The following is a 26023-nucleotide window of genomic DNA, read 5'->3' as shown; positions in this document are numbered from 1 at the left end:
TATATAGTATATACCTAATAATTAATAATGAGGAACAAACTCAATTTTACATAATTTATTATTAAAATTTAGACTTGTTATTGATTATTACATATATTTTATAAAGATTAGATAGTAAAAATATTGTAATAGTAAATGGTTTTAACTGACGTTGATTAATTAACCTCATTAGCGCAGATTATAATCCCCGCGTTCCATTTGATGTTAAAAACGATCAAAACGCTCAAAATAGGAGGCATTTTGAGCGTTTTTAACATCAACGCGGGGATTATGTAACTATTGAACTGACCCTTTTGATGTTACGATGGATTCCAGAGTAAAAAGTAAACAAGGACGTTTTGGAATTCTGAAAAAGAAAAAAAAATAATTGTCAGATACTTACATTTTTTAACATTAGAAATATAAGAAAATAATTTATATGCACAACAAGTGTCACTAAGGGTCAATTTAGGCTGCCTTCACATTAAGTCGCGGGTAGTGCGGCAGCCGCGCTACTTGCGACTTAATGTGAAGGTAAACATAACAAATTCAACCTTAACTCCAAAGCATTACCGCACTTTATTACTTCTGAGAATTTAAAAAGGCGCACGCATCCGCGCAAATTCGCGTGGATGCGCCCGACCAACGCCGAATGGCCTCGCAAAAGTGATGTATATGTCGCAGCCGACTGGTTTAAATAGCCGTTCAATCAAACAGCTAGCCCTTTGACTGAACAAAGCCATTCAATCACACGGCTATACGTCGTTTAGCCGACTTGTTTGTTTTTGTTTTGGCGGGGGGCTGCTCCCCCGAACCCCCCTTTCGGAGGCGGCTGCGTCCATCCATTTCATAATCCCGTAATTTCTCCTCGAATATTTGTTGAAATTTTAATTCACTCGTATGTGCCTCCACAATTTTTGTCTCTTTAATAACACTTGTAACTTTTATTAACTACTTTCTTTCCAAAAAACAACCACAAACACCAACAAACACCTGCTAGTTGACGCTATATTGTAAATAAAAAGCACCTAGCGCAGCAGCGGTGCGCGCTGAACTACTTCAATTAGACGGCGGCTTTTGAATCAGCTGTAGTGTTGAACGTTTTGAGCGACTAAAATATTCGATATTAAAGCTAGACGTGTGATTGAATGGCGTTGTTCAGTCAAAGGGCTAGCTGTTTGATTGAACGGCTATTTAAACCAGTCGGCTGCGACATATACGTTGTGCTCAGGAGTTAAGATTGAATTTTCTGTGTAAAGTTTTTGGGAATTTGCTTCGCTTCCCTTCTCTTCGACTCTGCGCTATTATAGATTGACCCTAAAGCTTATTATTTTCTGAAATTGTATTGAATATAACGACTTGCAAATACCACTGGAAATTATTTTAATCAAAGGTTAAACTACAATACATACATACATTTCATAAATTATATTATCTTCTTACATAATAATTAACTATTTTTATAGGCCATTTATTTACACAAAGTTAAAACGTTTAAAAATGATCGAGAAGCACGACAACTATGCAACTACTGCATAAATCAGGATTAAAGCAGTCATGCGTTGGCCTCAATATTAGGGAAAGTATTATCACCTGACAAGATGTCTTCACTCACCACGGACGACTGAGGAGTTACTCCGCGATACCACCGTGGGAAGAACTATGTCGTGGAATTCTCCCGAGTGCAATAATTTTGATGGATCGTTTGCACTACTATTTACAGTTCCACTGTCGGTCACGAACGGCGTCACGACGTCTGCTTCATCGGACGTTATGTTCCTCGTTTCTATAAACTTGCTCTTGGAGATCTCCAGACGAGTCTCAGACGAATGGTTTTCAAATTCAGGTAGGTGGTCATCCTTCTTTAATTCGTCATTTTTCTCTGATGCTTCTAAGTTGGGTTCATCTGTACTGTCGTTGAGTACGATTTCTTTGACAGAGTCGACTTCTTCGCTCAACTTGCCACTGTTATTGCTCGGTGGCGTCACAGACTGTATAGCGTCCTCTCTTTTGAGCTGTTTTCTCCTTTCACTTATGTCGTACCCCAGGGGATGTAAACTGGAAGACTGACGAGGACTACCGTCTAGCGACACATCTAAAGATGTAATTAAACTTTCGTCTCTACTGATGAAATTATTCCCCTCGGGTACGATGTGAATGTTTAATATGGTTTTATTAACCTGCTGGTTGTGGTCACTATCCAAGGAAGCAGCAGATGGAACATCCGAATCGAGAACCGATACGGTCGATACAGTTTTATTAAATGGCATTTTACAGCGAACCAAAAATCCTCTCACATGGGCCTGTATTATGGTAGCTGCACTTGAAAGTGTGGACGAGTCATCCGTGGACAAGGATAGAGATTTCTCTTCATTAACCGTTTGCAACACGGTATCCATCCTGCTAATACCCGATCTTCGCTCCTTATTCATAACTGACGGATCTTTTACTGCCTAAAATGATATAATCAATTTATTGATAACATGACAAAATATAAAATTTAAATTATTATAATATAGTATCGATTTAATTACCTCCTTTTCGTCATTATCGACCAGATAATTTAAATCGATATTTGTGACTTCTTCTGTGCTTAAAGTTTTACTTTTAAAAAGAAACGCTCGGAACACTTTTTGGATTGTAATTGCTGCCTTTTCTAAGTCCATAGAACTTGCAGCGTCATTATCCACATCGATAGATCTGTCTCTAGAATAGTCTTCGTTTTCATTCGACTTTTGTAAATGTAATTTCTCTTCAAGATTCGGGCTATCTATAGCTCGATCAATATTAACATGTGAATAGTCCTCATTTGGAAAAGATAACTCATTGATACAGCTTTCAGTGTGTATACCATTTGATTCATTTAACACTTTTTCATTTCCACTAGAATCTTTTTGTGGGCTATTCAAGTTATCTAAATCATTGTTCAGATTCAAATTATACTCTGTATTCTCAATTTCGACAACAGATTGGTCATCAGACTGTAAGTCTAAAGCCTTAGTTGATTGCAACTCGTTCTTGTCTTTGCTTACAAAGTCAGTTTCAAGTAAATTGGCCTCATTTGTGGAATAATCATCATTTTCAGTATTTGTATTACATACTGGTTCATTTATGTTTGCAATCTCATTATCGCCAACTAATAAAACTAAGTTTTCATTAGATGAATTTGTATCTAATGAATTTTTATTTTGAGATTCTGGAAGTTCGAGCAAAATTTGTTCTTTTGTTCCTAAGCTTTTTATTTCAAAATCTTTACTGTTATTTTCATTGTTTGCACTCTCAACAGTATTAGAACCAATTGTACTTTCGTCTATGTGTTTTTGTTCTGATTCATTTTCTTTCTCCGATTCGTGACTATCATTGAGAAATTCTTCATCTATTTGTTTTTCGTCCGTTTCATTTTTACTCGCTTCTGCTTCTTCCGGTTCATTCACTTTTACCGCCTCGATATCAGTATCATCTAACTTTTGGTTTATTTCCGTTTTTCCTTGGTCGTTTTCTTGAACCTTTGTAACTTTTTCAATCGACGGCGAATCATTCTTGCGCTCTAAACATAACATTTTATAATAACTATTGAATTACATTATATTTAGAAGCATTAAACAAGAGAAATCAAACCTATTTCAAGCTACCTGCAGCCTACCATACCTTTACCATCGCGTATTTCGATTAGCTTCTTCATGTGCTGAGCACAGAACTCGTAGATGTTGTCTGGAGAATTTTTAAGTACATCTTTTGCGAGGCCTTCCATCAACTCCACGAGGCCAGGCGGCATCGTGGGCACCGCCGCGCCATACATCCTCGAGCTACGCAAACTCATCTATAAATAGTTTACACAGATCATAATACTTGTAGACGTTGTTATGAGAAAAGTAAACACTCGTTACCTTTTGTTCACAGAGACTCTCGAACTGATGTAAGATTGGAGTGCTAAGCCAATGTTTGCGAGTCGGTAGCTATGGCGATCTCGTGATATCTGTATTGATCCCTCAGGTTCAGCGCACCACAAATATTTGTGAAGTTCGTGGCCCAGGGTCAATACCAGCAAAACACGTCTAAGGGCGAAAATAAACTTACCTCCTTGGCTATATTATTTTCTTTGTTAATCAGAATGTGGCCTTCGCTTTTCAAATAACATGGCAACTAAAAATGTTTGATACATGCTCGTAATTTACTACTGGTTCAATTAAAGTAAGCCGTAATTCGGGCCTCACTCACACACTACAACTTTCATGTTAGTTTCGAAATTTGTTTTTGAGATCTACTTTTCATAGGAAATATTTAAATTTAATTTTAGGCAACTCACCATGGATCTGATTCTGATGTCATTGATATCTACTCTTATTTACGGGTGTGCCTACCAATACCATCATCTCATCTGTAAACGATACTGAAAATACCCTGGATAAAATTGCACATAGTTAATTATTATTCTAAACATATTTTGTTTTAGGATTGTACTATGATAGATGGCGGACGTGCATAATATGGTCGGGTTATGTCAAGCCCATGACTGCCCTGCAGCCACCAGATATCTAGCAACGTGTGCTTGATATAACACGAGCTAATTACGCAGGTCCGCAAATTGCCTACGAATCAAATTTTCTGAAGGTACAACAAAGGTGTCGCTCCATATTAAGCTCTCCAAGCTTAGCACTACAAAGTAGAAGTCACTACTTCAATATCTCTTGTTACGGATGGGTTCTTGTTTGTCGGTAACTGTAAAATATATATAAGCAAATAATAAACTAATTTTTTTAATTTATTTTTAGGGCGGCACTCAGAGAGATTTAATGATTATTTAACTTTAATAAAGATTTTGACATAAACACCGTACATTTTCTGGCAAACTGTGTATTAAAACTTAAGTAATAGTTAAATCACTGAGTATGGCCATGTTCGTTACTTTTTTAAATTCAACCTTTGGATAATAACTTAATCCATACAATATCCCCGCCAAGATGAGCCAAGCGAAGCGCGCAAGGGCACCTAGTACCTACCTTTTCTCGAAACGTTTCGTCGTATTTTTGAACCCTCGTAACTTTGGTTCGGTTTTTGGTTTGGTAATGCCAGATAGTTGAAATTTTCAAGATATTATGACATGAGTATAATTATTAAATGCGAAAAGTTTGAATATTGTTACTGTTATACTTTAGATTACCTATAAGTGTTCAAAAACCCACAATTTTGGCACTGACTTACCGATCATCAAAACTGTTAGGGTACTTCCTGAAATCTGAGAAAGCTGAAATTTGGTATGTAACATACTATTAGAACAGAAACAACAAAATAATTATCAAACCCAACCTAACCTATCCCATCCCCTTGATAAAGAGGGGGGATGTTAGTAAATTAGTATGTTTCTTGTGCTAAATACAAAATTAAAAATAGAGTAATAAATACTTCTTGTGCCAAATAAAAAAATACGTGTTAGCCATGAGAGACCACAGACTCACAGAAAACCGACGTGAAACAGCGCTCTCACAGAAAACCGGTGTAAAACAGCGCTTGCGCTGTTTCTTCTAGCCCGGAGGCCCAACTGCACTATACCTTATGGCTTATTCCCTATCCCGATTCTCTTCTGCTTATTCCCTAAGCCTATTCGGTATTCCTTCATAAAAAGGTGCAACTCTTCTGATGTTACAGTGTCCAATCCAATGTCCATAGACGACGCGCGACGGCAGTTATAAGTTTCTAAGTTAAAATTTAAAATAGAGTAAGTATATAAATAATAATAAACAGAGTATATAAGTATATAAGTTTCTAAGTTTCTAAGCCGTACGAGATGAATCTAAAAACTCTACACATTAGTCAAAATCGGTGTCTTGGCCATTTTGTTAGTCGTCAAGCTATGGGCCTAGAACTTAATTTATATTACTTTTCTGTTGTACTTAATAACTTTTATTTTAAAATGGCGATTTTAAAATAAAAGTTATTAAGTACAACAGAAAAGTAATATAAATTAAGTTCTAGGCCCATAGCTTGACGACTAACAAAATGGCCAAGACACCGATTTTTACTAATGTGTAGTTTTTAGATTCTTCTCGTACGGCTCACACGTTATATTATTATCAGGTATTTTGCCGCGCTTTATTTTAAAATAAAGATTTTCAGATTTAGGGCTTAGTATGTAAGGCTAGAAACTTGGCTCTACGTGATATCTCACTACTTTTTGACACCACGAACTATAATATGTTCTCATCTTGGCAACTTTTTTACTTGAAAATGTTTTTGGTGGGATATTATAAATGCAAAAGTGTGTCGGTCTGTCTGTCTGTTACCTCTTCACGACCAAACCGCTGAACCAATTTTGTGGGGTATGGAGATACTTTGAGTCCAGGGAAAGTACATAGGATACTTTTATCCCGAAAAAATGTACGGTTCCCGCGCGATAAACGTATTTTGGCGCAACGGAGTTGCGGGCGCGGCGCCATCTATATTCTATGGGCATACCCAGGTATGCACCCCCCCTGCATACCTGGGTATGCCCATGCAACTGCCTACTATCAACTATGTAACATGGCTGGTCGGCCATGTTCCATTATATTTATTGTAGGACTGTAATACACGGTTTTATTAGTGTCATCTACAATCTATAGGCTAAAGCCAATAAGACACGTTTAAAGTAGTTTGAGGACTTGGTTCGATAATGTGAGTTATAAATATTATAGTTGCGAGCAGTAAGAACAGCAGTGAAGGTTTAAATTTTTGTCTCTTTTGTCTATCTGTATTGAATTATTACAGCTTAGAGCTTATAGAATATGTACCTATTTAGTTATTTTGTGACGTTCACAGTTAGATGTTAAAAGAAGTAAATGTCATCTAAACAATTTCAAAATATCTTGTTTATTAGCTTCATGTTATTTTTGTTAATCATTTTTATTATACTAGGTTCGCTTAAGCTTACACATTGGAAAATTAAAGAGAAGACATCCATTAAACATATCTGCTGAGGGTACAAATTATTTTTATTTTCTAAAGAGTCGCAGTACAAGTATTATCCAATTTTTATCATTTTTATTATACCCAAGTACACACATTTTACATATATTATTCTCATTATATTTAAGTGATCCAAGCGAAATAAAAACCTCGAATGAAATTTAAATTAACCTAAATTCCGCATAGAATTAAAATACTATGTGATTATTTATATAGCGTCGATGGAGTTAATAAGAATGGCATAATATTAGATGGCGTCGATGAGACGGGAGACGGGACTGCCACATGAGGGTGCGTCGTGTGCGAGGGGCGGCGTGAGGGGCGTGGTGAGGGGCGTGGTGAGGGGCGGGGTGACGGGGCGGGGCGGTGGGACAGCGGCGGGAGGTGACGAGCCGAGCGCGCGCCGCCAGCCCCGGCCGGCGCTACACTACACGCGTGTCTATGGAAGCCGGGCGAGCGCGCCCACCGGCGGGCGGGGACGTCCGGGGCGGCGCGCACTCGTCCCCACTCAAAGAATGCAATTAATGTGAGTCAACTTTTTTATTTCCATACTGTGTACTATAATAGTAATTTATATATAAGATCATATAATTTTTGCAATGTTAATACATTTTACATAACAAACATCTCCATAGTGTACATACATACATACGCTGGGGTCGCTAGGCTGGCGCGGCCCGGCGGCGTATCGGTACGACTATATACAGAGGCGCCGCTCTACTAGTGATGATAGAAAAATTAATGGCTACAGCGATATCATACAAAGTAATGACTATTCCCTTAGAAATTATTACGACTACTTTAGCATTGTTCTACACCAATATGATCGTTCCTTTTAGTTTTCACCGAGCTGTATGCGTCACGCGCGAGGACTCCGGCTCGCTCCGTCGGGACCGACCTCGGACTGACCGACCGTCGAGTCCCCCTCCCGCAGCTATGTATAAAAATCACACTGCTATAGATTTATAATAAATAAATGCCTATTTACACTATGTATCTATACAAAATGATAGTACGTCGAAATTACATTTTTCAAATTCAGCAGCTAGTCGAAAGAAACTTTCATAGAACAACTACTCGCCGGCCGGCGGCGACGGGGGGCGAGGCGGCGCGCGAGACGGCCAGCGCCTCGCGCCGCCCGCCCCCCGCGTACCGGCCCGCATACTAAACAAAGTACAATGTTATGAATTTTCCCTATTTTTTTTTGTACAATCATGTTCAGCAAAAGCTGGGTGCCCGATTAATACATTTATCGGTGATCCGAAATGCAATACGATCATGCATCAATTATACATACAACTTTTAACTTATTTAAACAATTTAACAATATTAAAAAATCCTAAAGTAACCGAGTATCCTACGCGAACGAATACAAAATACTAGTACGATAATCATCGGGTAGCGGACATCCGGGGACCGCCGTCCCGCCGGGCCGGGCGGGGCGAGGCGGGGCGGGCGACGCGCGGGGAATCGACCGAGCCTCGCGTGCGGCGCGGGCGCCCGTCGTATCGACTCCGTCTCACTCTCCCCGTACCTCTCAGAGTACAAAATAAAATATAAAAAAGACGGGCGACGGCGCATCGAATCGATTCCGGGGGCGCTCGCGGCGCGTCGAGCCGCCCAAAAGAACGATTATAAAAAATTAATAACGTCACTAACAAAAATGTAATCAAATAGAAAATATGTATACATAAGGGAAAGTAAAGTTGCGGAGGCCGGGCGTGCGCGATCAGTTGGCGGCGCCGGCGGCCTGCTGCCGCTTGTGGCTGATCTCCATCTCGCCCAGCCGCTTCCACAGCTCGTCGCGCTCCTTCTCGCGCTTCTTCTCTCTGCGGACGACGACACGATACGTTATTATTTTTTATATTGAATTAATTAATGGAATAATATAATAGAATTAATAGTTAATAGTACGGGAGCCATAGAACATTTTTTTTTAATTAGTATCAAGCAAATTTTTGGTGAGTAGCTTCATTTTGATAAGACAAACAACATTTTTATTTGCGAAAAATCTTGAAAGTGGTAACTAACAGAAATAGAAAGGATTTCATACTTTAATTTGATGGTCCTAAAATAGGGGTTGTTCTATTTGTAGGACAATGTTACTCTTAAATTACACTACCAACAAATTTTCAACTTTTTTTTTTATCTGAGTTCCTACTATGTAATTATAATTTCTTGTTATTGGCCTAATATAAATGTGTAAATAAAATTTTTGGATCACATCTCACTTCCGAGATAAATGATATATAAAAGGGGAAGATTTCTTGGTGCAGCTGGCTTTACGCTTGTATTAAGATCCTGGAGATTCACTAATAAGGCTCCAACAGCAATCTGCTAGCATAACAGGCCCCCATCTTGGAAAAAAATTCAGCCGTATCTTCATGAAAACGGTTCCCATGTTTATGGCTAACTGATCCCATATTTTCGGGCAAAAAGTCCAAGTGCGGATTAAGTAAATTACATTTTATTTATTTTATTTATTTAAGTAATACAAATTATAACTTATGTCTAATTGAGAGTGTACCATAAACCTGCAAGGTTTGTCTGGTACAGCTTAGAAAGTTCACCCACCACGCGCAACATTTTATCACTATAATCTAGTAAGAAACTAATAAACAAATAAACTTATACAATAATCTATTGACTAAAGTTATTCATCCTTCACGGGGAAGTACAGCTAATAACAAAGATAGTGTAGTATAAACTAAATATGATGTATTTTACATATAACATTCCTTTTTAAGGACACAGTCCAATATCAATTTTATTTTTGGCGAAAGTCAGCGGATTTGTTGTGACCGAGAAAATTCATTGTCACATCAATAAAAGCTTCCCCTGCTTGTTTATCAGAATGATTAAGAGTAAGTTGATGTAAAAGATGAATCTTCGATCAGCTTTCTTATGCCCTACCTACGAATAAGATTTGATTTTGACTTTGATTTTTGCCTAACTAAGATTTGCAAACTTGCTAGGGAAATTGTAATGCAGGACTATCTTTGTTCAAGTGTTTTACGAAAATATTTAAAAAGCCTAATTTTGTGTGTTACGGCAGCAAAATAATTTAATCGGGCTCAACCAGTGAACCAAATTTAACAATTTTGTGTCCTAGTACGAGTGACTCTCGTGATGGCCAGAAGAACGTCCACGTTACAGAAAGTTTGAATTTATATTTCTCAGTTTCCAGATGTGATATCAAAATAAAATGCCTACATTTATTTATTAGTAGTCAACCTCGATATGAAATCATATGTACCAAATCAGATTATTTTTTAGTGTTGAGTAGTGTTATATAACTAGTAACCTATCAATATACAAAAAATCAGCTTGTTAGGTTTTCGTTATAGGGTTCTGTAATCAACAAAACTTGGTTGACTATAACCCTAAAACGGAACCTGTGTGTTGTAATTGTGTCACACAAAAGTAACGCGACGAACTTCGACAGCGGACTTTGAATATGCTGCGTAAAATGTTTATTACAAAGAGGTAAATATTTCAATATAAATGTTTTCTTACTTTTGCCGTTCAGCTTTGTAGCTCGCAGTTAATTCATCGAAGAGTTTCGAATTCATCTCCATAAATGTTTTGAGTACATTGTACACAAAGGTTACTATAGTTTGATTCCAATGCTCTTTGCTCATCCTGTATAAGGCTGGGAACATTATTGGCATTATAACTTGGTTGTTTTCCTCTATCAGCGATAAGATGTATTCGTTGTTCCAATAATAGAGGGCCCGTTCTGCCACCTGAAACACGACGTGTACGACATTATATTTTATGTAAAAGCCCTATGGTATTTTTTTCGTTGCATACAATTTTGCATTTATAAATTATTCTTAAAAAGAGCAGAAAGTAAATTATGTTACCTGAAAATGAGGACTGGAAACACACTTAGCTATTTGTCTAAACAGTGGCTCTTGTATTTTAGCGAATTGTGCGGGCTCAATCACGTCCAGTATCTCCTCTATCTCGCCCAGAAACATCACCTGAAATTATTTACAAAACTAATTTTACTACATGGCTTGTATATCCATTTTTAGACAATACATTATTATCCCTTTCACTTATACAAGATCAAATGTGTAGTGTGTACAGAATTTATAGTTACACACAGTTCCGTCCTTCTGTCAAGAGCTATAATCAACCTGCGACCCTCAGGGCGCATAGGGCTGGCCGGGACTTTATAAGTGGCCAGCATAAAGTTCAGGATATTAAAAAAAAATACGCCCACTGGCAAACTTTAAAATATATGTAGATAGGTTTTTTCCACTATAACATCACACATTTTTAGTAATGTTATTTTTTTACTCCTAAAAAATGTTGGTTGCGGCCCGTGACACCTAGACTAAAAGGTGAAAAAAATATTTGAAAGCCAATTTGTCACTTAAATATGCCATAAATCATGAGTCCAAATTATTTTTCTCCAACTTTTGCAATAAAAAAAAATCTCTGACTTTATACTAATCTGACCTATACTTAGGAAAATCGTTATAACTTCTAAACTATCTGACTTAGACCATTGAAGTGAAGAATTCTTGTAAGATGAAAACCTCTTCTATTTTTTGAAACAAAAAAGAACCAGTTTAATGTGCTAGATTTTTCACAAAAAGCCATTAATTAAAAAATTCACAATTTTTTTCTTAAACTTTGGTTTTTTTATGTTTAATTCCACGAAACTTATAACATATTGCCTGTGTAAGCGTAGTCCACAAGTTTAGCTATCAAATGAGACCTTTTTTATCTTCATAGGATATTTACATGAGAAGTACTGGTCAGATTAGTGTGAAAGCCTGGGAAAAAATAAAATGGCTGCCATTTTACAACCGTGAGGGAGAGAAAAAATTTGAGAGCCAATTTGTCGATAAAATATATCATAGATCACGACATTAAAGGATCGGGCACTGATGTCGGGACACATTGTATAACTATCATGCCTTTATCACAGTGTGTATCTAATATTATAAGTAAGAGAAATCTATCAAGAAATCAAATAAAAATGCGTGCATCCTATTAATTTCTTTTTAGTTTTAAACTTGGAGGTATATTGCATCTGGCATAATATGCTAAAACCCCCAAAAACGTCCAGAATTTACACTAACTCGGCGGAAGGCGAACATAGTATAAATTATTATGGAAGAGTAATTAAAATGTAACATATTACAGTAACTTCGACGTTCACATAATATGATTTTGATTTGATTTGAACTCACATATTAGCCCAGTCACTATAGGGGTTGACCTCGGAAAATCGAGTTACCGTACACCTACGAATAATAAAAATTAAGGAATCGTAACTCCCATACTATTACCGTTTTAAATTTGGTTCCTTTTGATCTGTCATGTAACATCAGCCTAGTACCGCTCAAGGTCACCTAAATATTGCAAAAGTATTGAAATGTGTAACTAACTTTTTTGACAAGTATTGTGGAGCATGTTTTTTTATGGAGTTACTTTTCCTTAGTTTTTATTATTCGTAGCCGTACACGTAAAAACTTGTAGTTTGGCATCCTAAAACAGTTCTCAAAATTCACATATAATTGGATGGTCGTAAGTTTTGAAATCAGGGGTCAAAAGTCACAAAAATCGTTTTTTTTTTACTTCTTTGCAAATATGTATTTCGTTTTCTATGCGTTTTACGTTTATTGTATGAATAGGAAAGTTGTAGACAGTAGCGGATTAAATTCTCTAGAACTTTTCTATTTAATTTTTTTTTACACCTTGAACTGTTTTCAAAATAGAGGGCGTAGAGCGCGCGTTCGGAGAATGGGGATTGTCCATTTGTTTTTAATTTTGCTCATTACAAAAACATTTCGAGGAATAAGGTCAGTGATCGTATTTCTGTATATAAACGAAAAAAATACCCATTAGTTACTTATATTTTTGAACAAATGTGTTTAACCTTTGTTTGACCTTCAATGGCGTTAAATTAGCAATAAATTCAACCAACATTACGTTTCGAACTTTTGGTAAGCTTCTCGTATCAGCTTTCACATAATGAGGACTTGCATTTGACGAACCAGCCATTATAAATAAGATTAAAAGGAAAAAACATACTGCAGAGGTCAATTATTGGCCGTCAATGACGTCAGAGCGAAACTTTAAAAATTTATTGAGAAAAAACTAGCCAATGAATTTCAAAATTATTTAATTTATATTCTTAAAATACCCTATTTTAACGAAAAAAAATATAAAAAGTACATGTGATTTTTTTTGGACAATGCCCATTATCTTGAGGTCAACTGGTCGTCGCAAGTTTTAAAACTTGCGACCATCCAATTATATGTGAATTTTGAGAACTGTTTTAGGATGCCAAACTACAAGTTTTTACGTGGTAATATACTGGATACCTCGACTTTCCGAGATTTACTCCTAATTTGGCCTAGTGATTGGACCATATGACGTATTACGTCACCTCCGATCGAGGCGATCAAACACATCGGCAACAGAGCAGTACAATAATCACCTCCTTCTGCGAGCAGGTCTTGGGCCAGAACTTGAGCAGGCCGCGCACGACGGGCTCGGTGAGGGACGCGTCCTTCTCCAGGAACTGGACGACGCAGTAGGCGAGCTGCGCGTGGTACAGCGACAGGCACTTCACCTTGTGCAGCGGCAGCAGCACCTTCACCAGGAACTGCTTGTGCTCGCTCTTCAGCGGCAGGGCGAACCCGTTTATTATGCTGGAAATTAGCGTTTACAATTTATGGACTGATGCTTCGGGTGACAATTTTTACAAGACTCTAGGATAGCACACTTTGTCTAGTCGATGCTCTACTTCTATTGTTAATAAACATTATAAAAGTTTTATCGACAATATGAATAGTAGTAGCTTAATAAGTCGCTTACCTGCCCAATATTTCTAGAAGTTCCCCCACGCCATTAAAATGTTCAGTTTCATATACAAATCTAAGAAATATGTTATTGATTTGTTTTCGTATAAAAGCTCGCAATCCCAAAAACTTTCCATAAATGCGATGCAGCACGGTCTTCAGGAAGTCGCGCTCGCGAGGGTCTTCCGAATCGAACAAATCTAGAAGCTGTAAAAAGGATGAAGTGAGTCATACATATATGTCATAGGACACTCTTAAACACAGTAGTAAGTCCAAAGACGCGAGAACGCGCGACGCGACTTTTGACGCAAGAAATGACTATTGTTTACAAACTAAAAGTCTTAAAGGCTATTAGGACTTCTAGAAACTAAAATGGAACTTAAGGCGCTCCCCCTACGGAGATGCCTTAATTTACCGTATTTAGAGCCATATAAACTCATAATTTGAAAGCTACAAAGTAATAATAAAATTTTTTAAGTTCCAATAATCTTCAGTATAATATCAACATTCCTGTCCTCATTATTAATTTTCTATTTTTGTTTATTATACCCATGATATTAGCTTCCAAAGTAATACCAATTTGTTAACATTGAAGCATACTTTCAGCATTTTCAGCAATTCCGTTCCCTAGTATTTACAAACACACGACAATAGATAGACAATTTCATTAACTACATATTCCGTTAGATTTTTTAAATTCAATTTTGAACTAAGATAGGTAAAAAAAAATAGGATTTTTGTGCGATTTCGGCAACGCCTCAAATGTATGGTCAAGGTCGTTTTCTCGGGGAATGACCTTAAACACTCAATGCCTTTTTTAGGGTTCCGTACCCAAAGGGTGAGTAGGGTGAGAAGGGTAAGTCGCAAGCCGCGCGACTTCTATACTAAATCGAGCCGCGCGGCATGTTTCAGTATAGAAGTCGCGCGGCTGCCGCGCGGCTTGCGACTTAATGTGAAGGCAGCCTAACTCATAAAATAGCAGTTAATGGAATCAGGCGTTACTTTGCGGAAATCCATAGCTTAAAATTTAGTTTGTTATTATTTTTAGCAATATCCGCGAAAAAACTTCCACCTTTACGTAAATGAGTGAGTGCACGCATAGGCATGCGTACAGCACCTCCCTCCTCCCACTTGCACGGATTTGCCAACATTATTGCTTGTGTGGTGGTGGTGTTTGCAGGTTCTTGCATGCGAATGTACGCATAGGCAGTGTGGGAGGAGGGAGGTGTTGTACGCATGCCTATGCGTGCACTCACTCATTTACTTTAAGGAAGTTTATTTCGCGGAATATTGCTAAAAATAATAACAAACTAAATTTTAATTCATAAGATAACAACCGACGTCACTTAGTTGGGTTAAGTCGAGTCAGTTTGTCTAGATCTCTAGAGTCTAGCTAGACTGAATGAAAGAACCGCCCTCGCCCACCTGACCTGAATGAAACGCGGAGTGCGTTAGCAGCGTTACATTCAAGTTCCAACCAAAGTACTTCCAGAGAAATTCATTCATAGGCAGATGCGGATCTAGGTGATTTGGTCGGATCGTGCCAAGCTCTATCTATCCTATCTGCTTGATAAAGATCTTGAATCTCGACTAACATTCACTTGAAATAACACGACCAAACAAAGTAGGTTCGCTATCTACCTATGAATTAAGAGGAGTCCACACCATAATGCCGGTAGAGTTATGATTTTTTTCTTGAATATCTATGGCCACTAATAGCATGTCCCTATGTTTTCTTATTTTATTATTAAAAAAGATAAGAACGTCCAAAAACCCAAAAAAATGGCCAGATTTTCCTCTGTGTTCAAACACCCAGAAAAAAAAACTGGCTAGAATATACAAAAAAAATAAAACATAGGAACACAGCTCAAGCCTTGCTGCAATTCTTAATGAAAAAAGTACTTAAATCGGTTAAGTTTTGGAAAAGGAAACAGCGGACAACGAATCGAAGATTTTCTGTTCTTTTATTTATTAGAACTTTTGTCGTGTTGTCTCTATCGCGCTCTGCGGTGGGAGACTTGAGATTGGTGAGACAGCAATACATTTTCAAATACCTATTTTCAATTTCTCTAGCCCCTGGTGTATCCTCTTAATTTCTCTGATAGACATAGCTGTCCATTATCTGGCTATATTGCTATAATGAGTATAATTAAATATATATATATATATATATATATATATATATATATATATATATATATATATATATATATATATATATATATATATATATATATATATATATATATATATATATATATATATATATATATATATATATATATATAATATATATATATATATATATATATATATATATATATATATATACGTGGGAGAGCCATGCTTAGGCACGAATGGGCCGGCTCGACCAGAGAAATACCACGTTCTCACAGAGAACCAAGCGTGAAAAGCGCTAGCGCTGTGTTTCGCCAAGTGAGTGAGTTTACCGGAGGCCCAATCCCCTACCCTATTTCCTTCTCTACCCTACCCTATTCCCTTCCCATTCCTACCCTCCCCTCCCCTATTCCCTTCCCATTCCTACCCTCCCCTATTACCTTCCCATCCCTACCCTCCCCTATTACCCTATTCCCTCTTAAAAGGCCGTTAACGCACCTGCAGCTCTTCTGATGCTGCGAGTGTCCATGGGCGACGGAAGCTGCTTTCCATCAGGTGACCCGTTTGCTCGTTTGCCCCCTTATTTCATTAAAAAAAAAAAAAAAATATATATATATATATATATATATATATATATATATATATATATATATATATATATATATATATATATATATATATATATATATATATATATATATATATATATATATATATATATATATATATATATATATATATATATATATATATATATATATATATATATATATATATATATATATATATATAATAACTATAAATATGTAGGTATAACAGTTTTCAGTCATCTCCAAAATTAAAAAGAATCTTAGGACGATCGACGATCTTTTTAATTTTGGAGATGACTGAAAACTGTTATACCTACATACTTATAGTTATTATGTCTTGATTCCTCAAAAACACTAGAGTTGCATAAAATTGTAAACATTGACATGTTGCAACAAGAGAAGATACTACTTTAGGTGATACCCCTGCAATGTAACTATTTCGTCGTTTGAAGAGAGGCGAGACGTCTTTGATCAAGTTAGTCGGCAAAAAAAGGGCTTCATAATATAGGGAATAGGGATTATTAGGGAGGGCTACACCAAAGAGAATAGAACCTTAAACAAAGAAGCCAACATCCCATTTGCATCCAAACAACAGTGATTAGATTTATGGGAAAAAGTCAAAGCAAAAAGTAGCTGGTGAATTACAAGTCAGCGAGGGAAATCTCAGTCTGGAAACCTCACACCTCAAGGGCCTGATTACACTTACTGAGTAGAGGGGCGAGACAGTGTCCTCGGCCGAGCACATCTATACAAAACATACCGAGTGCTTGGCCGAGAGAACTGAGTTGAGCCTTAAGCTTTGATCACACTGCGGCAGAGTCGATGCGTCGCGACGCGTCACGTTTTTTTACCTACAGCTACAGCACATTCGATCGATCTCTATAGTTCTATCGGTGAAGTACAAATTTCTGCTACGAAAATATAGAAGCGCGCATCGACGTGCACATTAATGTTGATTTTCGACGCTTCCATATTTTTATAGCAGAAATGTGTACTTAAATAATTGAACAATAGAGATGTACTATAATATGCTTTGGTGATAAACATGGCGCGTTGCTTCGACTCTACGCCAGTATAAGTTGAGCCTAAAAGGATTTTTTGACGAACTGAAGAATGTGACTTCGGAGATTATATTTTGTGTTGTGGAAACTTTGAAAATATCGATTGTTGGTACATTATATACCAAAAATCGTGGCAGCAATATTAATTTTAGAAACCAAAACGTTTACAACCATTAGATTAGATTTTAGAAGGTAAAGAGACAAAAATATATATCTCTTATTTTACTCTCATTGACTTTTCCCCTATTTGGTCCGTTAAATTTATTTAAAAAAAGTGATTCATTGTTCATGACTTCGATTTTAGTCATACGTATAATATCCTTCTTCAATGCCTAGCATTTGTCTTGTCAAACATACATAGAGGCGCACAGTGTACGGATGAGACGAAAAATCGGAAATTTTCTTTTTTCTTTAATTTTGAAAGGGCATTAGTATTATGAATGCAGGAGTAGAACACCCGCGTGTCAATTCACAATAGTTTTTATTCTACGAGATACCAAAGTTTAGCGATTTTTTGCGTCACGGAAGCGAAAAATCCATATATCTCCAAAATTTTTACGTAATAAATAAAATTTTGTATTCCACCTGAAAGCTTATTTAAATAAGGTATATTTCAAGCTTTTTTCCCGATCCGCCGTGTTGATATTTTACCTACAATAAAATAGTTTTCATTTTTAGGTTTTCATTTTTTTAATCCAAAACCAAACAAAAGATGCAATCGAAAATATCGACAAATTAAAGGTGTACAAGCCTTCTATACGTACAAAAAAAACCACCTGTAAGATCCGTTTACTACCACTGCTAAATCAACTTATTTAATTTACAAACTTAATTGTCAACAGGGTTATCAAACGACGCAACGCTGTATTATTTGATAGTCTTCTACTAAGTTCGTTTAAGTTAGATAAAATAAATTTATTCTGTTTCGGTAGAAGTTGAATATAAATAATCAAAATGCAATAGAGGTAAAAACTTTGACAGCGCGAGGCGAGAATATGCGTTGAGTACTTTACTAAAATACGCAGATAAAAACGGCGACCAACAGCTACTTCTAAATAATATTTAATACATTGAGACACACTTACCTGTAATACAAATTTTTGATCAATGACTTTCTTTCCGATAGTTGGCTGAAAGTCGGTCGATTCCAGGAAGCGTAGGAAGAACTCGTAGACTAGCTGAAGATGAGGCCAGGAAGCTTCCAATGTTGGATCATCTTCCTCAGGATCGAAGTCAGGATTTTCACTCGGTGGCAGAGTGCGGAAAAGATTAGCCGATATCTGTTAAAGGAAAATGCATGTGTACAGAAATAATTACAAATGCAAATATTGGTTTCTTATGTTGCTAATCTATATATTAATACGTGAGCCAAAAACTTTGTATCCCTTTTGACGAAAAACGGGGAAACGTAGGTGAATGAAATTTTGCATAGTTATAGTTTACATGGTGAAGGAGTGCATCGAGATAATATTATTTTTAAATTATGCTTTTATCATACATTTTTTTTACAAATAAAAATTACACACACTACAACACACACACTACGAAAAATTACAGATTTTTACAGCCTATACATACGAATTATAGTCTTATAATTATGGTTGCAAAGTCTGTTGACAACAAGGTGACAAATTGAAAATGGATTAGTTTTTTTATTGAATTTTAGCTACTATTAGACAATGCTTAAGCGCTTATTCCACTAATTGTCCTATTTAGAAGTCCTAGCTAGGATCCTACATAGGAGACTAATTAGAAGATTCTTATTCCACTTGTCCTAAGTTAGTGACTAAATCAGTTGTCATTTTGGTCAGACGTCTTCTTAATGGCTCCAGTTCTACCAAAGCAACAAAAAATTGGTCTTCTCATAGGCTTAGCTGTTGGCTCAATGAAAATAAAAATAAATAAAAGGCAAAAAAGATGGTTGAAAGAATTTTTGCTCCACGAAAAATAATTATCAATTATGAACTTTCTGAACTACTTGGAACCAGCAGACTTAAGAAATTACCTACGAATGGATTCCAGATCTTATAACATAATATAAATTGACTTTAATACAGATTTAGCAGTTCCCACTACAGATAAAAGGTTGAAACCATCTGGCAACACTGATTTAGTCAGTTAGAAGCCACATTTTTTCCGATTTAGGATCCTAGCTAGGATCCTAGCTTTCTAAATGTTATTCCACTTGACTAAATTTTTTAGGATCCTAGCTAGGATAAGTGGAATAAGCGCTTTACACGGCCAGTCTGAGATCAGCTGAGTCTCAGAGACAAGAGTTGAAAAAAATATGATAAAGTCAATATTTTTTTACAAAACATGTAGTCCTAATGTTGTTGAAACTAAGGTTGAATTTCGACCATTGGGCGATCTCTAGTGTAACTAAATAGCATAAATTGAATAAGATATTTATGTTTTCATGTCGGTTCATAGATCACTAATATAGATATTTATTATTTTATTCATCATACATAGGTTATTTATATATGTCGCAGCCAACTGGTTTACATAGCCGTTCAATCAAACAGCTAGCCCTTTGACTGAACGACGCCATTCAATCACACGTCTAGCTTTTTAATTGAATATTTAAGTCGCTCAAAACATTCAACACTACAGCTGATTCAAAAGCTGCCATTTGATTGAATTAGTTCAGTGCTCAACACCGCAACGCTAGGTGCGTTTTGTTTACAATATGGCGTCAACTTACCGGTGTTTTGTGGTTGTATTAAGATATTTTTCATAAATATACGTTAAAAGTGTTATTAAAGAGACAGAAATTACGAGGGCACATATGAGTGAATCAAAATTTAAACAAATATTTGAGGAGAAATTACGGAATAATGAAATGCATCACCAAGTATTTATTGCAATTGTGTTCGAGTTAGAATACAATCAGTCTGCTTGTTATTATTACGCTTGTGTAATAATAGCACTAAACTAATGGTCACCTTAGTTAATTTACCATTTAACCAGTTGGCTAAGCATCATCAAGCTGTAGTGTTGAATGTTGCAGTGCATGTGATTGAATGGCATTGTTCAGGCTAGCTGTTTGATTGAATGGCCTATTTTAACCTGCAACTGCGACATATACAGGAAAACAGATGAAGTCCTTACTAATATTATAAATGATCAAGTGTGTCTGTTACCTCTTTACGCTTTAAAACGGCTGGGCGAATTGAGATGAAATTTGGTCAACAGAGTTGCGGGAGTAAACATAATATAATATTATTCATCACAAAAGTTATACAGAAGCAACTCACCATTTTAATGATTTCAGGATAGACAGGTTCAGTGAGCACACCACGGCCAGCAGTGATGTACTCCACCAGCTCGTTGAGGGTGGCACGCTTTATTTCCTTCCCTTTTAGATCAGTAACCGGGTCCATGAAGTCGAACGCAACACAACATTGCCGTAATTTGCGAATGAAAAGTTCCTCTTGCTCGTTACTAGGAACATCTAAAACATTCAAAATAATAATGTGAAAATGCATGGGTTCTATTTATTTCAAAAGTATCTTTTTTAAACTGCTGTGACTTATAAAAATTGAGATAGAAAGTTATAAAATAAACTTGAGCAATACAATAAATTATTAAATAATTAAGGAAAATCAATATTAGACCAATAAAAAAAATCAATGCTGTTACAGATGCCCCGCATTCCATTTGATGTTAAAAATAATCAAAATGATCAAAATAGGAGGTATTTTGAGTGTTTTGATTGTTTTAACCTCAAATGGAATGCGGCAATGAAGTTATAAAATGTTTATTTTTTTTATGTATTTATATGCATTTTGTGCAAGCAATTTTTGTAATTTTAGAGTATGGCTACAAATTATATAAAGCCACTAATAAAAAGATTAAGATAATTATTAGTATTTATTTATTATAAAATAAGAGCAAAAAAAAATCTACTTTTCCAGTAAAATAACATTTGAATTTTAAAGATATTAATATTAGACTGTATAAAGTCACCGGCCACTAAAAAGATGTGGATCAAGAGGAGTGGAAGACTTTGGGGAGGTATTAGACTAGCAATAGGACAGCATTGGCTCTTAAAACTAATTGGCCAAGTGCGAGTCGGACTCGCGCACGAAGGTTTTCGTGCCGTTATAGAGCAAAAATAGGCTTTATAAGGTTTTTATAATTTGTGGTTTTTGTTTATTTAAATATTATTATTAATTATTAAAATACAATTAAGTATTTTGTGAAAATTTCTAGTGCCTACTTGTTGTTATTATTGATATTGAGCAAAAAGGCCAAAAAAATCATTTATTTTATGTTACAATTATTTATGTACACACAAAATGAAGTTAACAAACCAGCTTAAAACTAAAAATATGTTTTGTACAAAGATACATCTTATTCCAAAAATGGAATGTCTTCCAGAAGACCTGAGTGAAAATAGGAATGCGTGATTATACAATATGCAAAAATTAGTGTGCACATGTTAATTATTATCATGTTTATTGTATGGGAGCCTGCCTTAAATATTAATATTATTTTGTTTTTAGTATTTGTTGTTGTTATAGCGGCAACAGATATACATAATCTGTGAAAATTTCAGAGGTCTAGCTATAGCGGTTCTTGAGATACAGCCTGGAGACAGACAGACGGACAGACAGACGGAGAGACAACAAAGTTTTAGCAATAGGGTCCCGTTTTTACCCCTTGGGTACGAAAGCCTAAAAAAGAGTCAATGTTTATCAAATCTCTGTGTATTTGTTTTCTGTAAAGAAATTTAATATTAAAATTCTTTGAAGATACTTCTTAGTACCACTTTGATCAAAATAAGATTAAAAGTAATTAAGGACTAAAAAATAAAATCCTCATAAAAAGGACAAAGGAACCTAAAATATGAATCATATACAAGGTGTAACAAAAATAAGTGATAATACTTTAGAGTGGGTATGTGTTCCTTATAGAGAGTTTACTGAGAAAGTAGCAGCGCTGAAAGACCAAATTTTTTTTTCACTTTTGTATGGGGAAACTCGTGGCGCTCGGGCCCTTGCCCATACAAAAGTGAAAAAAAAAATTGGTCCTTCAGTGCTGCTACTTTCACAGTGAACTCTCTATAAGGAACACATACACACCCTAAAGTATTATCACTTATTTTTGTTACACCCTGTATATGGTGACCCAAGCCATGAGTACAAGTATACTACTTAACAACCTTATGTCCTGCAAATAAAGTGCAGATGTGGTAGATTAGATTTGTCTGTGACTATGCATTGTTTGCCAGAACATTGGTAATAAGCAAAATATTTGTGTTCTAGTTATACTTATCCTTTATTCATTGTATTTTAATACTACATTTTTGTACTTTTTTTATAGAGAGAAAAAGTAAACAAGTCTTTAGAGCTTTTGTTCAATTAAAGCTTTAAAAAATGTATACAAAGGGCATGAGGAATAAACAATATATCAAAGTATGTCAACTAAAATTATTATTTATCATACGTCTTTCAAACCAAAAACAACCAGATTTAAAATGTACAAAAACAATGCTTATATTAAGTATCTTAAAAGAAAAGATTTGTCTTTTGAGCTTTCAGCGAGCAATTGACTTTACCATTTGCTTGTTACTTCCCACATTTTTTATGGTTTTAGGAAGTGTAATAGGAATAGGACATCACACAAGTGTTTAGTTATAAAACTAAAAAAAATACCAAGTCAACTGTGTGGGCATCTTTAACCTTGAGTTATTGTGTTTATTGTATTGATCAAAACTGTATCACAGTTCACTTTGATCAATTCTAATATTTTCCATGTTTACACTTTGAGCAGAAACTGTTGGAATACATTGTGCACTGAGTGATGCCAGATTGGGGGGAATCCCCCCAAATTTGGGGGTTTTTTTAGGTGATGGGGGGAAAATTGGGGGGAACAATTTTTTGGGGGGATTGTTGGAGGAAAAAATCTGGGAACAGACGGCGAAATCTAAGTACTATGGTCCCGTTTTTACCCTTTGGTTACGACTTACGGAACCATAAAAATGATCAAGGAGCTCGCAAAGATGCTGATTCTGTTAAGATTGGACGCTATTGCAGAAATAGTGTACATTCATCGTATCCATTTGTGAAATTCCCATTCATAATGAACAAAAATTTTCTTTTATAATTTGTGGGGGGATTTTCCTTGAAATCCCGAATTTTTGGGGGATTTCGGGGGAACACTTGGGGAGAAACCGAGTTGGCCGTCTGGCAACACTGTCAGTGCACTGCATGTGTAGAAACAAGTGTAAATGATTGTTTATGGCTTTTGTTTATACAAATTTCCATCTGGTGCTGGATATAGGATTTACTCACCTTTTAGAAAGGGTAAAGCCTGGAGCTCCACATCTTGCGTGTTGCGGTAGCGGGAGGAGCCCTGAGACTTCTTGGTCTTTTTCTTTAGTGATCGCTTCGCGAACGGATCAATCCTGTCCACAAAAGTTCCCGAAGACATTTTGCTATTACGAGTGTCCGAATTGACAATACGTCGAGAACAATCAATGCGAAACTTTTCCCAAATCGAACAAATTCATGATCCAGCCGAACTGACCGAGCGAACGCGTATTTCACGTTAGGCAGCAACGAAATATTAGAGCCTAAACAAACATTCCGTCGTCACACATGACGGTAATGGAGAGATCACACTCGACTCTCAAGCCATTCTACAACTATGAGATTCCACAATAGTTACGTAATTTTAAAACGTCTTATTCACCAAAACGACACAAAAACAAAACAAAATAAGTTCATTCACAAAACTTAGTTAGATTTTCTGAGGCGTGTCACTATTACCAGTAAGAAGTCACATATACATACAAGCCTCGTGTAATATCAGCCGGTCAGTCGATGACAATTTAATTTCTCCACAATTATCGTCGAGCGGCTTAAGATCTTCGTATATCAAATTGAAAATCGTCGAAATCTTATATTTATTGTCTTTATCGTGTATCATAGAAAACTATGACGGCGATGACAGAATGTAATTTTCAACACCAAAAATCTATCATCATATTTTCGCCATCGTTCACCATCCGTTTAGGTACAGGCAAAGAAACAAGACGCATTTTAGCGATAGGCACTAAAGTTATTGGTTAATTTTCACTTTCACAAAGTAAATTAGGTTTTCCGCTATTCTTTTCACTAACATAAACGACCAATTTACTAAAATCTAAATCGTTAGAAGATTATCATCACTGCTTTTGCTGCAAAAACGCCAGCACTCAAAAAGTACCTATTTCTGAAAATAGATGGAGATATAAAAATGTTCATATAATCAGTTAACGCACTTTTATTGATGTTTTCACGAAATAGGGAAAGATGAGAGCTGAAAATATTTCATTAAAATGTAAAATAATTTTTATTTTATAATAATATTAAAAATTATTATCTTACATGAAAAATCTTCATTTTATAAATAATTGTGAGAAGCGGATCTCCATCGTACCTCTATTATCTATATCTATAGTGAATAGTGATGCGTTCAGAAATAACAAAATCATTGTAAGTTGTAACGAGTAACGTAACGAATAAGGTACTGCATACGATAAGAATGTGGCCTAAGACCTTAATATATGGTCATGTGGGTCAAGTTTGCGCAGCGTCTAAGTGTGCGCATTGTAAATATCTTGAAAATTATAGTCCGTCAAGAAAGTGAAGAAATCAAAAAGTGGCAACATCGTAGTGTCATCCCTTTCAAAATATCAATCTAATGAAAAAACGGATGACACTACGATATTGCCACTTTTTAAATTATTCACTTTTATGCCAGACTATAGTTTTGTAGAGATTTATAAGTGTTGTTTGTACACTACACAGTATTTCAGTCGCTCCACGGCTTTAAAATGGCCCCATACCGCACGCGCTCGATATAATGCTAAGTACCTACTCACATACGGTTTTGCTCGATCGAGCAATAACGTCGAGCAAAACCCGCGGCTAGGAATTTCGTCCACACATTCAGCATCTATATAAAAATGGATTTCCAATTGTGTTAGTAACGCTAAAACTCGAAAACGGCTAAACGGATTGGGCTAATTTTAGTCTCAAAATATTCGTAGAAGTTCAGGGAAGGTTTTAAAGTGACACAAAGTTCACCAGGACAGCTAGTTGTTCGATAAATTTATTCTAAATCGATAATATATTTAATTCCATCAAGCCGGCTCGATGCGAGCCTTGGAGCTGTCAGTTTTGCGGTCCACACAGTAATTATTACTCGATTTGGAAGTAAAACTATCGAGCAAAATGCTGTGTTCACTGTTCATACGTATGGTTCATGTATAGTCTGTCAAAAACAGTGAAGAAATTAAAAAGTGGCAACATTATAGTGTCATCCCTTTTTTCTTAGATTGATTTGAAAGGGATGACATGACACTACGAACGATTTCTAATTTCTTCACTTTTTTGACAGACTATAACCACTGACTTCTATAATACACTGGACAGGCGATCGCTATCAATAAAATGTTCCTATTTGAAAGTTGCCATATTGGCGCTGATTGCTATGTGAAAGCTGTAGTGAGTGT

At 36.0% G+C, this 26023-nt stretch overlaps 2 protein-coding genes across 3 annotated transcripts; both read right to left on the bottom strand.

Moving 5' to 3' along the window:
* Positions 1–267: 267 nt before the first annotated feature.
* LOC121726577 lies at positions 268–4406 on the bottom strand. Of its 2 annotated transcripts, none has more exons than XM_042113992.1 (4): positions 3628–4406; positions 2514–3526; positions 1573–2432; positions 268–346 (listed from the first exon to the last, which is right to left on the bottom strand). In XM_042113992.1, exons 1-3 carry the CDS (start codon positions 3797–3799, stop codon positions 1587–1589), a joined length of 2031 nt encoding a protein of 676 aa, XP_041969926.1. In that variant the 5' UTR covers positions 3800–4406; the 3' UTR covers positions 268–346; positions 1573–1586. The 2 variants fall into 2 exon arrangements, with proteins under 2 accessions (XP_041969926.1, XP_041969925.1); XM_042113991.1 differs by having other exon boundaries at positions 1595–2432.
* Positions 4407–7442: 3036 nt separating this feature from the next.
* LOC121726579 (serine/threonine-protein phosphatase 2A 56 kDa regulatory subunit epsilon isoform-like) lies at positions 7443–24750 on the bottom strand. Its single transcript, XM_042113995.1, has 8 exons — positions 23817–24750; positions 20775–20971; positions 18603–18797; positions 13765–13955; positions 13385–13598; positions 10788–10907; positions 10438–10667; positions 7443–8750 (listed from the first exon to the last, which is right to left on the bottom strand). Exons 1-8 carry the CDS (start codon positions 23953–23955, stop codon positions 8651–8653), a joined length of 1386 nt encoding a protein of 461 aa, XP_041969929.1. The 5' UTR covers positions 23956–24750; the 3' UTR covers positions 7443–8650.
* Between the last annotated feature and the right edge of the window lie 1273 nt (positions 24751–26023).

Source organism: Aricia agestis, chromosome 4, assembly GCF_905147365.1.
Source record: "Aricia agestis chromosome 4, ilAriAges1.1, whole genome shotgun sequence".
In the NCBI taxonomy this organism is placed as follows: domain Eukaryota; kingdom Metazoa; phylum Arthropoda; class Insecta; order Lepidoptera; family Lycaenidae; genus Aricia; species Aricia agestis.
This window is presented reverse-complemented; position numbering and strand designations above follow the sequence as displayed.

What these genes read in the sequence shown, in the direction of transcription:
- LOC121726579 (XM_042113995.1), bottom strand. Translation starts at nt 23,955, where the DNA reads ATGTCTTCGGGAACTTTTGTGGACAGGATTGATCCGTTCGCGAAGCGA. An exon ending in ATCAAAAATTTGTATTACAG is followed by an intron (nt 13,956 to 18,602) that starts GTAAGTGTGTCT and finishes TCCTTTTTACAG; the next exon opens with CTTCTAGATTTGTTCGATTC. An exon ending in AGACCTGCTCGCAGAAGGAG is followed by an intron (nt 10,908 to 13,384) that starts GTGATTATTGTA and finishes AAATAATTTCAG; the next exon opens with GTGATGTTTCTGGGCGAGAT.
- LOC121726577 (XM_042113991.1), bottom strand. Translation starts at nt 3,799, where the DNA reads ATGAGTTTGCGTAGCTCGAGGATGTATGGCGCGGCGGTGCCCACGATG. An exon ending in CGAAATACGCGATGGTAAAG is followed by an intron (nt 3,527 to 3,627) that starts GTATGGTAGGCT and finishes TGTTATGTTTAG; the next exon opens with AGCGCAAGAATGATTCGCCG. An exon ending in TAACTCCTCAGTCGTCCGTG is followed by an intron (nt 347 to 1,594) that starts GTGAGTGAAGAC and finishes TTTCTTTTTCAG; the next exon opens with AATTCCAAAACGTCCTTGTT.